This window comes from Manacus candei, unplaced genomic scaffold, assembly GCF_025592945.1.
Source record: "Manacus candei isolate 608988 ecotype Guabito, Panama unplaced genomic scaffold, ASM2559294v1 h1tg000025l, whole genome shotgun sequence".
Taxonomy (NCBI): domain Eukaryota; kingdom Metazoa; phylum Chordata; class Aves; order Passeriformes; family Pipridae; genus Manacus; species Manacus candei.
In genome coordinates, this window is record NW_026138073.1 from 3,299,900 (window position 1) to 3,313,531 (window position 13,632).

The 13,632-nt window shown below is 41.3% G+C and overlaps 1 protein-coding gene and 1 long non-coding RNA gene across 2 annotated transcripts in view; one reads left to right on the plus strand and one right to left on the minus strand.

Moving 5' to 3' along the window:
• LOC127471584 (contactin-3-like) overlaps positions 1-13,632 on the plus strand; it is a 102,977-nt gene that overhangs the window by 84,623 nt on the left and 4,722 nt on the right. Inside the window, exons 10-18 of the mRNA XM_051788650.1 lie at positions 2,347-2,474; positions 3,853-4,028; positions 6,563-6,680; positions 7,830-7,988; positions 8,087-8,236; positions 9,117-9,187; positions 10,053-10,287; positions 10,440-10,555; positions 11,209-11,395. Coding sequence (XP_051644610.1) covers positions 2,347-2,474; positions 3,853-4,028; positions 6,563-6,680; positions 7,830-7,988; positions 8,087-8,236; positions 9,117-9,187; positions 10,053-10,287; positions 10,440-10,555; positions 11,209-11,395 — 1,340 coding nt within the window. The remainder of the gene's footprint in view (positions 1-2,346; positions 2,475-3,852; positions 4,029-6,562; positions 6,681-7,829; positions 7,989-8,086; positions 8,237-9,116; positions 9,188-10,052; positions 10,288-10,439; positions 10,556-11,208; positions 11,396-13,632) is intronic.
• Positions 10,439-13,632, minus strand: part of LOC127471618 (uncharacterized) — a 189,786-nt gene continuing 186,592 nt past the window's right edge. Inside the window, exons 11-12 of the long non-coding RNA XR_007904699.1 lie at positions 13,491-13,617; positions 10,439-10,518 (exon numbers count right to left, since the gene is read on the minus strand). This is a non-coding gene — a long non-coding RNA (uncharacterized LOC127471618). The remainder of the gene's footprint in view (positions 10,519-13,490; positions 13,618-13,632) is intronic.

The following is a 13,632-nucleotide window of genomic DNA, read 5'->3' on the forward strand; positions in this document are numbered from 1 at the left end:
ACAATTAAAAGTTGCACTTATTTCTACATTATGATTTCTGAAATTATGTTAGAGCAGTGCAGCTGTGGAAGGATCCAGGTTTCTGCTTTCAGACGTTTAAAATACAGTCTCCACATGGCTTTGAGGATTAGGTGAACGTGCTGTTAAAGGAGAGGGGCAGTGTAACCACAGAGCCCTGGTGGGGTGACACCTCCGTGATCTGGGACTGGGAATGTGGTTTTGGGGTCAGACAAGATAAGGGTGAAGGATAAGATCACTGAACCCATCAGACTCCAGTTGTGCTCTGTTGCCCTTATTTACCCACTGAGTTATTCTCTGAAATACAGATTCAGCTGAATTGCTCTTTTTAAAAATACCATTGTAGCTGTGTATTATTTATACTATAAATGACTATAAATAATGAATGATGGTGCAGCTCACTGAAGCTACACCTTTTAGGGGCCAACGTTTATTTTGCCAGCATAATTAAATCCGAGGAGTGTCTTAGCTGTGCCTGCCCTCAGTGCTGAAAGCCTGGACAGGTTTGCCTGGAGCCAAAGCTGTGGTTTCCAGCTTGGATTGCCCCTCCTCAGCCACTGTCCCAAGTGTGGAGCTGCACAGGGAGAATTGCTCCCACTGAGCTGTTGGTGTGAATGCCAGGAGAGCCAGGGACCTGTTTGCTCAAGTGAGCATCCTGCTTACAGAATCATAGGATTGTGGAGCTGGAAAAGACCTCTAAGATCATCAAGTCCAAGTGTCAAACCACCACCTTGTTCACCACTCAGCCATGTCCCCAAGTGCCACATCCCCATGGTTTAAAACTTCCAAGGATGGTGATTTCACCACTTCCCTGGGCTGCCTGTGCCCAGGGCATGTGGGCACAACCCTTTCCATGAAGAAAATTTCCCTAATATCCAATCTAAACCTTCCCTGGCCCAGCTTGAAGCTGTTTCCTCTCATCCTGCCACTTGTTACCTTGGAGAAGAAGCTGACACTCACTTCACTACAGCCCCCTTTGAGGTAGTTGTAGAGGTCTTATCCCATGCTCGGGACAAGTTTCATGAGGAATAGTAGTGATTCCAGTTTCCACTTAACACAGCAGAATTCCCCATCTTTCTGTAATAGGTTTTTAACCAGAGAGAACTGAACTCAGCTGGGAGAAATTATGGAGATCCATTGATACTGTTTTACCTCAAGTGTGTTAAAAATAAAAAGAGCAGCAAGCATGTGTAATTAATTAATTTTGTACTGAATGAAGAAGCAGGTTAATAATGAAGCACATGCAGGCAAAATCCTCACAACTCTTCTGTGCTAAGTTTCATGACATTTGCTGCCTTCTCAGCTGATACTTACACTGAAAACTGTGCAAGACTCCAACTGCTGCAGTGAGAGGTTGGAATGTTGTTGTTTGCTGTTCTGTTGATTTTCTGTAGCTCCATGTGGGTGTTTGGGGCATTTCCAAACACCATCTTGCTGAGGTGCTTAGGGAGCCAACAGAGTGGTCTCACTGAGGTTCATCTGGTGCCTCTGAAATGGGTTGGTGGGATCTGAGAGAGGAGCTCTGAAGCTCTTGACTCGGATGTATCAGGAACCTTTTGTTAATTATTCTGGACATTTTATATGCAGTTTGTTGTACAACTGCTTCAGGTTGTCCTCAGGAGACTTGGTAGAAGCCCCTGCAGCTGAGGATATGATAGATGGGAGGACTAGACATGGGCAAAGAGGGAGGCAAATCATCCTTAGCTGTGCACCCCTCCAGTGCTGCTGTCAAGGAAATAATCTCTGCCCTTCTGTCTGTGTATTACTGTGGATCTTCTCTTGTCCACATCTTTTCTGAGCACCTTTCTGCTTGTTGCATTTGTCTGTCCATTGGGCATGGCTCTCACTGGTGGAGGTTGTGTGGGGTGAAGGGAATTTCCTTTCCTGCAAGTCCTTCCACGAAGGAATCTTTTGAAAAATCCTGTTGTGTCATTATGGTAGTGAGAGACAATCATTTCAAAGTTGCTGTTCAAGGCTGCATGAGGTAAAAAACTTAACAGTTGAAGGTTATTCTAGTTTCAGTTGGTGTAGCTGAAAAAGATGGAGTTAATGTGGGATTTCTGTCTCTCTCACAGACACACACACACACATCCCCCCTACATACATCTCTAAAACATTGTTTTTGCTGATGTCCAAAACCAGTAATACATGGATGGGTTCAAATTTGTTGTATATTGTCAGTGAATAGTCGTAAAGTGTTCAAGCACCAGGTTGGTAATTGCCCTGGTTTCAGCTGGAATAGAGTTCATTTTCTTCTGATGCAATTTAATATATCTGAAGTAACAACAGAGTATTCTAAAATTTTAAAATCTCTTCATAATTCTTTAGAATCGTGCTGTTAAAGGATGGAGGACTAAGAATAGCCAATGTGACCAAAGTGGATGCTGGAACCTACACGTGCCTGGCAGCAAACCAGTTTGGAACAGCCAGTGGCTCAACAAACTTAATAGTTACTGGTGGGTGAACTGGGATGGAGGGTCTGTGGGAAGGGACTTGGAATTGCAAACTCTGTGACAGGAATCTGAGTTTGCTTATTGACAAATTACTAAATGTCGTGGAATGTAAAGAATATGAGAAGTTTTACATTTAACAATCTGTAAAGGTAAAAGGATATTTGTTACAGCTCTTTTATTGAGAGGAAAGAGACTGAGGGATTTTCTGTCTTTCACAAAGATATTCTCAGATGTGAGGGAGTTCTGAACACTTTCCTCCCTTCTCTCACTTGCCTAAATACTAAACAGTGCAATTATGCTTTTAAGTTCTTGGGCTTTTTTAAGTCTGCTATGGAAAAAAAAATGTTAATCAAAAAGTGTTTGAGGTAATTTTATATTCCAGTTGAAAATCTGTTTAGCCCAAAGGAAGTCTGTGTGCTGTTTGCTTGTGGAAAAAGATGTGGTAGAAACTCCAGCTTCAGGGGAGCATTCAGGGACTCCACAAGCAAATAAAATTTAAAGTCAAAAGCAAATTGCACACAGAATTGTTAAAAGGGGTCTTGCCCCTTCCTCCAAGTCATCCATTGCTGGCTGAGATAATGTATTAAAAGAACCAGTGGTTTGTGAAGTTTATCTGAAGAATGTGTTTTCTCATAACATTCTTTTTCAAAGATTTGAATATCTGAAAAATTTTCCAAACTCAGGAGCACAGACTGGAAATGTGAAGCTGTTAATTCACTGAACAAAATAATTCTGTTTGGACCTAAGAGATATACAGGATATGTAATGGACTGGGATATCAGATAATTCTAAGTGATTCATGTCCCTTTATATGGAATTAATAGAATTATATACAAAATTCCTAGAATTAAATATTATTTTTACGGTATTTACAGTAGTTGACATTTTTCTCCAGTAATATGAGTCTGGAATAGCAAGCAGCTATTCTTAATGGCACTGTTTACATTTTATATGATGTATGGACCTAAATATCCAATGCAATCTTCCTTATCTGGATTTGCCCTAGTTTCTGGACTTTATTAGCTCCTTTTTTACTCCCACCTCTTCATCTTCCCAGTGGCTGCTGCTGCTGCTTCTTGCTCCGAAACAGGAGTGTTTTGGAGGCACGAAGCTGAGAGACACAAAGCTGAGAGGCACACATGTCTTGAATGGCTGTGTGTGGCAGTGGTTTGGCTTTGTGAAGTGTGTTGGTTTGCACACAGCAGGTTAAAATTCACCTTTCCAGTGTCAGGCAGCTCCCACTCATCAATGTGCGTGGACACAACGCTCCGACAGCGGCATTTCCAGCCCGGCTGCACTGTCAGTCACCGGGTGGAATAGCAGGAGCAAGCAAAGCTCAGCAGGACAGGAATCCACTAACCAATATTCCTGCTCTCCACAGAGCCAACCAGGATCACCTTGGCACCTTCCAACATGGATGTCACCGTAGGGGAGAGCGTGGTGCTGCCGTGCCAGGTTCAGCACGATCCCATCCTGGACATCACCTTCACCTGGTACTTCAATGGAACCCTCACTGACTTCAAGAGAGATGCTTCCCACTTTGAGAAGGTTGGAGGGGTAAGCTGAGAACACCTTCTCTTCATTTGCCTTACAGGTGTAGACTGACTTATTGTCTTTTTTCAATGTATAAAAATAGGAAGTTCCTTCTCTTGCACAGGCATAATTCCAAATCAAAGCCTTACTTTAATGTCTCTGAGGAAATAAAGCATTAAAAAAATATAGTGGTTTTTTTCACAAAACATGCTCTGTCAGTGCTGAAGAAAAATCCAGGGTGAGTATTGGCTAACTCAGAATTCTGAATCTAGAACATTATACTTGAAAATTTGTCGTAAAGGGCATAGTGTTTTTTATGGAATAGAGACATTTAGGGTGGGCTTTTTTAAAGTTTGTGTTTGTGTAGAGAGGGATTTAAGCTCTTCAGTAGAAGACTTCATAGATATCCAGGAGATCCACAGGAATATTTTATGGGCTTTGTATCACATTTAGGTCCATTATATAGTGGAATAATTTCATCTGGAGTTGCATGCAGGTCGTGGTAAATAAATAAGCCTAAATATGTCCGAGCCTTCCAATAGTTGCAGTGTGTATTTGCTAAATGAAAATATCATTGCAAAAAATAACTTCAGCTTTCTTGGTTGGAAAATAATTTTTCTAATAGATAGATTTCTGTGTAATGATGTCTGGGAGGTCCCTGTCACACCTGCCTGAGGTCTCCAGCATTGTAGTTAGTGGGATGTTACAGGATCACCACCTGGTCTTCCAGATGGTTAGAAAACTATGGGATGCAAGGCTGGCTGACTGCTGGTTTGGGTTTTTTTTTGTTAGGTGATTTATACAGAGAGCATGGCAGACCAAGCAGATGCCCAGATTTTGAGCAGTCTTACCTCTAAACTGGGTATCACTCAGCAATGGCTGGGGCTGTTCTGCAGCTGAGAGAAGCAAAAGCAATTCCAGAAGTTGTTCCTCCTGCATGGAATACTCTTTATTTCTAATATTCCATGTATTAGGGGGAAAGGAAGATGACCTGGGCTAGTCCCCACTGACAAAGGTTTAATCTGAGCAGGGAGGAATGCAGATACCCTGATGGAAATGGGGGGAGCTTTTTCCTGCTGCAAATTTCTATGTTCCCCCTAGTACCTTGAGATTCTTCCCCAAAATATCCACAAATATTTTAAATGCAGCATTAATATTTTGGTGCCTTTCATGTCAAGCAAAACTATTCTGTTTGGCAGCCTCCTTTGTGGAGATGCCTTAAACTGAGTTTGCTAAAATAAGTTTGTGCAGAACGTGATTTGCTTGTATTCATTGCTGATGTTGGGCATTCCCTGAATATCCACTTCAAATCAAGTAGATGGATTTTAGATTGCTTTTAACCCAACTTTTAATTTATTGTAAGCAATCAGCACTGAATTGTCCTGCAAACAACTTCCATCTGTGCTTTCACAGAAGACCAAGCACACACATGGAAGGGAATCAGGCAATTGGTTTCAGCTTCTGTTGAATAAAGAATTGAGACATTGTAATGCTGAAACAAAGAAAAATAACCAAACATTTGGAAAGGTTAAATTTTTTTCCCCTAAGATTAAAATAAACTTAAAAATCATGTCTTTCCCTTTCTCCCAAAGTGCTGTGTGCCCAGGAATCAGTCGTGTGGCCAGAGTAGCTGCAAATACACACAAAGTAGGGCTCTGTCCAGAAAATTTTTTCTCCAGAAAATTTAAATATAAAGCTTTCAGAAATCCAAATCCGTCTAAGAGGTTTTTCACATGGAAAATACCTTGTGAATGAGGTTAAAGCAGTAATTCAGCTGACACAAAGAGGAGATTTTTTTCTAAGGGACACTGCCAGTGGTTTAGTATCAAGTTCTCTGCTCAGTGATGTAGAAAACAAATATTTTACAAGGAGCCCTGAGATGATTTGAAGTTACAGTTACTACTCAAGTTCTGTGTGTGTTTCCTGTGACTCAGGATATCAGCCACATACTATGATAAGAGAGAGAACAACGGGGGAGAAAAACCTAAAGATTAAATATTCAGTGAAGAACAAAGAATAGACAGACCTTAGGCTTGCAAAATGGGAAATTTAACCCAAGCTTTAAATGAAAGTGTGCTCACAATAACCTGTAGAATGGCCCAAATTCAGCTTTGTCATTTACACGTTCCTTAAAAATCTGTCATAACTTGGCTTATAAATTCTAGCTATAAATTCCATAAAGCCTGTATAGAAGTCAGATTGGTTCATGGCCATAGAAAGCTTGTTTTTCCCTTTCTTGGGGCTTTGAGACAAATGGTTGGTCTGTCACAGGGCACTGATGTTATTGATGGTTCCTGAGAGCAGGAGGTGTGTTCCCACTCCGAGCTCACCATGGTGTAGCTTAATTATCCCAAAAAGAGGGACATCATCCTGTGTTTGGTAGGAAAATGCTCACAGACAACGAGCATGGAGCAGTAACTTGCTGTCCTGGACAGTGTCTGCTACGCACTTCTTGAGCAATTTGACATTTTTCGTTGATTTCCCTTTACAAATACAATCTTAATATTAAACTGCAGAGGTAGTATATTTACATTAACAAGAACTTTGTGTTTCCACAGAGTGCATCAGGGGATTTAATGATTAGAAACATCCAGCTGAAACACAGTGGGAAGTATGTTTGTATGGTGAAGACAGAGGTGGACAGTGTGGCATCTGCAGCCGACCTGATCGTCCGAGGTACCTTCCAGCTTCAGCTCCTATTAATCATATTTTCTTCCTTTTTTTTTTATATTGCAGATTACAGAAACAACTGGTGTTGTAGATTACAAACCCAATCCATGACTTGAATTAGGTGATGAATGACTGTGGCTTGAATTATGTCATTCTGCCTTGCAGTTAGGGAGAATTACAGCTCAATTTTGGGATGGAGCCTAATTTGTTCCCAGAGAAATTAAGAGCTGGAGGTTATAATATTGACTTCACATCTTCTCTCACTGACAGTCCTTCAAGCCACTGACAAGAGGGAACTCACTGGCAGCTGTGAGCCAGTTGTGAGTTGCTGCCTCTGCAAACTGAAGCGTTTGGGACTCCAGAATCCTTCCTGTGAAATGGGCAACTGCTGGCAGAGCCCAGGAGAGGCTTTGTCCTAGGGACATGCTGGAGTCTAAAGCATATAATGGAGGCTTATTCCTTTTCATTCAGAGCTGGAATGTTCACAGTTGAGCCAGAACTGTAGCTTTCTTTGCTGCTGTTACAGCTACATTTATTACAGGGAAAAAGCTTTGATCTAGGAAAGCACATTATGTGATCAGCACTTACTCAGTATATTTTTAAAATATGTCAGATATTTTCCCCTTGTCAGTGTACTGTTAGTCATTTCAACCCCCTTTGCTGGTGCAGATGAGACAAAACCCAGCATTTTTGCCAGGATGCCCAGAATGAGGATTTTCCAGAAGGCAGCAGAAAGCTTGTCTGACTGAATTGCTACTTGGATTGCTGGTCAGATGTTGGGCTGAAAAATTGTTCCAGTGTACTGTACAGTAAAACAGCTGTAGGTAACAAATTGGCAAACTACAGAGATGTATTAGTAGATTAAAGGAGGACATTTAGGACTAAAGGGAAAAGACAGAGGGATGGTGCTGAACAAAGGTTCTTGGTAAAAAACCAAACCCCAGTCATCTGTTCTGCAGTTGAGAGTATTTCAGGTTGAAACGATCAGAGTTAAGTTTAGTGAATGTAAAACAATAATTACAAGTGTTCCTATTCCAAGCTCAATTGTTTCCTTCCTCCCACGGTGCTGACAGAGTGGGAATCCATACTGCTGGTAGTGACTTCCAGGGCTCTGGCTTCACAAAACACTGCCTGTTTTTTTCATTCTGATTGTAGGCTCACCTGGGCCCCCTGAACACGTGAGAGTGGATGAAATAACTGATACCACAGCTCAGATCTCCTGGCAGGAAGGGACAGATAATCACAGCCCAGTGACCACCTACACCATCCAGGCCAGGACACCCTTCTCAGTGGGATGGCAGAGAGCCACAACAGGTAAACACAGTTCTTGTGACGGTTCTGCTGGAATGTTTTTGACCAGGGACACCATGTCCTTAGTTTCCCTTTTTTTTTTTTTTCTTTCTGTTTAATAGTTCCAGATGTGATCGACGGGAAAACGTTCACAACCACAGTGGTGGATTTAAATCCTTGGGTTGAATATGAATTCCGTGTAGTTGCCACTAACAAAATAGGAGGTGGAGAACCTAGTTTGCCCTCAGAAAAAGTAAGAACTGAAGAGGCAGGTTAGTGGGTTCTTCTCTTTGTTTTTAATTCAAGAATCTTGAATGTTAGCAAAAAAAGGGCATGTTCATATCTTTGGCTCTTTGCAAACAAGCTTGGAATTGCCATTGGATATAAAAGCCTATAACTAGTTTGTCCAGTTTTTTTTCATTTAGCTGTGGGACAATTTGTGTTGCATTACTGAACATCACAGAAGCCTAACATTTAAATCCATTTAAACTGTATTTAGTATGCCAAAAGCTGCCAGTTCAGGCAGTGCTGCAGAGTCTGAAGGTATTAATGGATGGAAAGAGTTTAATTTTGACAGGGATTTTTCATTCATGGTGTTTGATCAGTGTACACTTTCCATGTAACAAGCACAAGGCTCAGAAGAACCCATCAATTAAAACCCCAGTTAACTTGGAATAAGGCCATTGCCCAGTTTATCTGGATAACATCGCTGAAAGTATTCAAGACCAGGCTGGATGGAGCTCTGTGCAACCTGGTCTAGTGGAAGGTGTCCCTGTCCACAGAAGTGTGGTTGGAACAAGATGATCTTTAAGGTCCCTTCCAACTCAGGCCATTCTGTGATTCTATAAGTTAACCCTATTAAAGAAATGAAGCATGTCTGCAGTTTTTAGAATTCATGAACACAGCAGACATGCTGTAGTCCGTGAGCTCTTTAGGTGCTCAGAGAAACCTCAGGCTGGCCCAGGAATGGGAAACAGGAGGGTGAATGTGGGACAGGGCTGGGGCTTTCCAGGACTGCCCATCCTGTCCCAACAGCATTTACCCTGATTGCACGAGGAACATGAATACAACTGGGTTAAATTGCATGAGGTTAATGTGACGTGGTCTCTTGTCTCTACACTGTGCAGACAGCTCTATGTTTCCTTTCCACAGTTCCCGAAATTCCCCCCTCTGAGGTCAGTGGGGGAGGAGGCAGCAGGTCTGAGCTGGTCATAACGTGGGATGTAAGTTTGCTGGCAAGCAGTTTTCTTCAGAGAGTGATTGTTCCCATTCAAACTCTTCAGAGCTGAATTTCCCTGGCTGCAGCAGCTTCTCCTCTGGGATGTGTCTGTGCTTGGTGCCGTGTGTGATGTGAGCTCTGCACGTTTGCCTTCCCTCCCTTGCTGCCACGTGTCGCTGTGCTGGGTGGCAATGCCTGGGAAATTTAGTTAGTTTGGCTGGGGTTGCTTCTGTTCTCAAACAAATGTTAATGCTAAAAAGGGCCAGGAGGACAGGGCAAGAGGAGGGGGGGGAAGGTTAAGCCAAAGAATTAGGCTTTACAGTGCAAATTTGCAGTTCTTGCTTTCCTACCATTAACTCTGGATGCATGTGCTAACCAACACACTCACCTACTGGTTTATATCATATATCCCCTTCTTAAAGATTTAAAAAAATGTTAATATTCTGTTACTAACAGTGCTTACTCTGTGTGGTTATCTAATCATACATGAGAGGAAGCTTTAAGCTACTGTACTCAGGTAGTATTGGATTGTGCAATAGCTGACTGAGCAATTATTCATTTTTTATGAACTGTGGATTGATGAAAAAAAATTTATTTACTGGAGAGTGTCTTAAAGCAGAATACTTAGTGGAAGACAAAGATTATACCTGAAAATTATTCTCTTCTTGAAGTGCAAATCTTAAAATAGGTTCAGGGGAACACATTTTGCTCTGCTGTACCAGAGTTAATTGGCTGACGGAACGATGCCAAAGGCAGTGCCAGAACCTGGTTGCAGTCATGTACATAAGTCTGTTGGCACTTGATTCCTGCAAAACATACCCAGTGCTGTGTGTGGCATCACAGATTTCTGTCTGTTGCTTTTCTCACAGCCCATCCCTGAGGAATTACAGAACGGAGAAGGCTTTGGCTACGTCGTTGCTTTCCGCCCCTCTGGCACGACAACGTGGATACAGACTGTGGTCACCTCCCCTGACACCCCAAAATACGTGTTCAGGAATGAAAGCATCTTGCCCTTTTCACCCTATGAAGTCAAAGTTGGTGTCTATAACAATAAAGGAGAAGGGCCCTTCAGTTCAGTCACCACGGTTTTTTCAGCTGAAGAAGGTACAGGATTGAGTTGCTCCCAAATATTTACTGTGAGCTGTTCCATCAGAGAACAGCAACAGTTCATAGAAATGAGATCTTCTGTTCACATGTTTATTTGCACAGTCCTCAGTTCTGTTTGTCACCTCTCCTTCCTTGGTTTCCCAATGCAGAGCCCAGCACAGCCCCCTCTGGAGTGTCTGCCACCAGCCTGTCCTCCTCGGCCATCGAGGTCTCCTGGGCACCCATTCCCTGGAAGATGAGCAATGGGAGGTTACTGGGCTATGAGGTGAGTTTATTTAACTAAAAATATTCAAATAACCCCCCCCAGCTGATTTAAATAAAATACACTCCCCTTTGCAAATGGCCATGGGCCAGAAGGGTCGTGCAGGCTGTGGGACAGCCACACAGATTTACAAAAGATTGCCCCAAATCTTACTCTTCCTGCCCCGCCCACCCCCAGAGGAAGGATAATTTCTTCTACTATTGCAAAAAAGATCACAGACTGAAATTGTGTTTTTCTTCCTGTGCTGATAGATAGTCATGTGTCTAACATGTCTTCAAACTGACATATTTTTTCAGAATTACATTTACTTTCAGAGAAACTTTTTCATAGGGTACATTTTCCTGAGTTTAACTTGTTTTCTCTTTAATGAAGTAATGGTTTTCCTCTTGTCATTCTTTAATTCAAGTGAGATCTAATATTTCAATTTTCTTTTTCCTACAGTCACACTAAAAAGAGCAGCAGGCGTGAGAAGCAGATGGATAAGAATATTTTATTTTTGCACAGTAAACACATTTCTGAAACTTTAATGTATTTCTACCTTTTTCAGCTGAGGGGAGAAAAAAAAAACCTGCACTTAAAAGAGTCAAGTGCATTGCTGTGGGTGAACCAGTCCATTCCATGCAAGATTTAAATGGTTTTGCTTTTATATCTCCTAGGTTAGGTACTGGAATAATGGTCAGAAAGAAGAATCTTCAAACAGAGTAAAAGCTGCAGGGAATGAAACATCAATAAGAATCACGGGTTTGAGGAGCAACTTGGCTTATTACTCAGCTGTCCGTGCCTACAACAGTGCTGGGGCTGGGCCCTTCAGTGCCACCGTGAATGCCACCACTAAAAAGCCACGTGAGTATCTGGAATTTAAAGTGGGGAGAGACTTAATGGTGTGCAGGAAAAACAGTGGCACTACTGGGAATCGCACAGTATGAGTCAGTGACTTGAATTTTCGTGCAGTCCAGGGCAGGGGTTGGTTCTAAGCACAATTAAATCAAGCTCGGAGCTTCCTCCCTCGGTGGCTCCAGCAGGACGAGTAAAACTCAGCTATGCCAGTGGAACCCAAGAAAGATGTGTAATTTCTGCACAGAACCTTTATTATGCTTCTAATGACTGGAAGAAATTGAAAAGAAAAATCTCTGTTCTTCAGAAGGGGAAAAAAAAGAGACTTGTTGAATTTTTCAGCGTTCTATAACATATTTATAAGTTCTCTAGGGCATGGCTTTTGAAATGCAATGATCCTCATACAGTTCATGCAAAACAATCCTTCATGTCCACTGTTTCCCCTTGAACAAATTGCACAAGAGGCCACTTTGCCGTTACAAAGGAGAAATTAAGCTGGAGAACAGATTGTCAAAGGCTGCACTAATTTTTCTACAGTGAAAATATTTTTAGTGGGCTCCTCCACTGTAACACAACCCCGAGTCAGGGTCATCACTCTTGAAGGATTTCTCTCAGAGGCACGAGAACATACAATTAAATATATCTGAGAGGTCAAACTCCCTGGAATAGTCATTAACATCCTTCTACCAGAAATAGTTGTGTCATTAATATTATGAAATAAGCTAATTTATCAGAAATTATTTTAGGCAAAAACGAGTGTCAGGCTGTCACTGAGGACTAAACCAACTCAGATTTGCCAGAGTTTAGATATATTATATGCAGAGTTACCATGAATTGCTGATCTGAAGTAACTCACTGCCTGTAGCCTGGACAGGACATGTGATAAGTAATTTTTTCTCTAATTAATCAACTTTGTGGCTGGTGCCAGCCTGGTCAGCTCAGGGATTTTCAGTCCTTTTTTAGTGGCCACGTGCCTTTGGGATGTGTGAGAACTGGACACTGGTTTGAACAGATCTGGATCAGGCCCTTGGTCAAGATTGCTGCTATTTGGAATAATTAAAAAGGAAAAATTAATTGCATGTGACTAAAGAGAGCAAAACCATTGCACTACAGTGTAATGTCACTCTGAAGGATCTTGCTAACTACCAGTTGAATTGACTAAGACAAATAATTCTCTCTGCTGCTACAGCAGAAGCTGATTTTTCATTCAAAGGTGTGATTTTTAATCAATCCCAATTTCTACTTTAACTTGAATATTCGTGATTGATGTGTTTTTCGCCGTGAAGGATTTACATTCCCCCACAGGGCCTACAAGGTACCTCTCAGTAACTCCAGCCATATCAAGAAATACAAATACTTCAGTTCAACTGGCAGTATATTTCAAGATTGAAAATTGAGTCCTTGACAAATAAAGTATCTTTGCTTTTATGTTTGAAATATTCCTGTTTGCAAGCCCAAAATAACAGGTGGAGGTTTTTTATAAAATATGCTATATAAAATGGCAAGTGACTGGGGAAGACTTGCCTAAGTTTATAAGACAAGGTGTCACAATTATTTCATATTTAGAAAGTCTTAAAATACAAGCAAATGTGTTCTGTCAGTCAATTCTAATTCAGAGAAATATTCATGTTCATGACCAGTTTTAAGCATCTGAAGAGTCTCAGAAATCCATGCAGCTATTTGCATCCTTAGCCCTGGACATGTACTTCTATGACATGATGGATCAGGATCTGACCTGGTACAGATGAAGCTCTGCAGTTCTGAACACCGAAGATTACTGGAGATTTTGGTGTCTGAAGCAAATTGGAGCCTTCTGAATCCCTTCCATAAGCCAAGTGATAGATAGAGGCTTACAGTTTTTATATATAATTATTCTTCCTTTTCACATGTCATCTTAATATTTTGTTGTGGATTTCAAGAATGACTCATTTCTTTTGAAATTCAGCTTTAATATCCCAGTGTGAAAACTACTCATATATGCTGTAACACTTCATTCTCAGGAGTGAAACAATCTCCTTTTACATTTCCAAAATGTGGTTATTATTAGTACATCAGGTTAAATCTTACTTGGTGCATAGAACAAGGCAAATGCTGCAAAAAATACCTGTGAGTGGTTGTTTGACTTCAGAATAATTTCTTTAAGTCTCACTCGTACATTTTTGTGTCTATTTTTGAAGTATAATCAGATGAGTTTTGATCTGACTGCTCATGGAAAGAAGGTAGGGAGTTACCTGTGGGAAGGAATT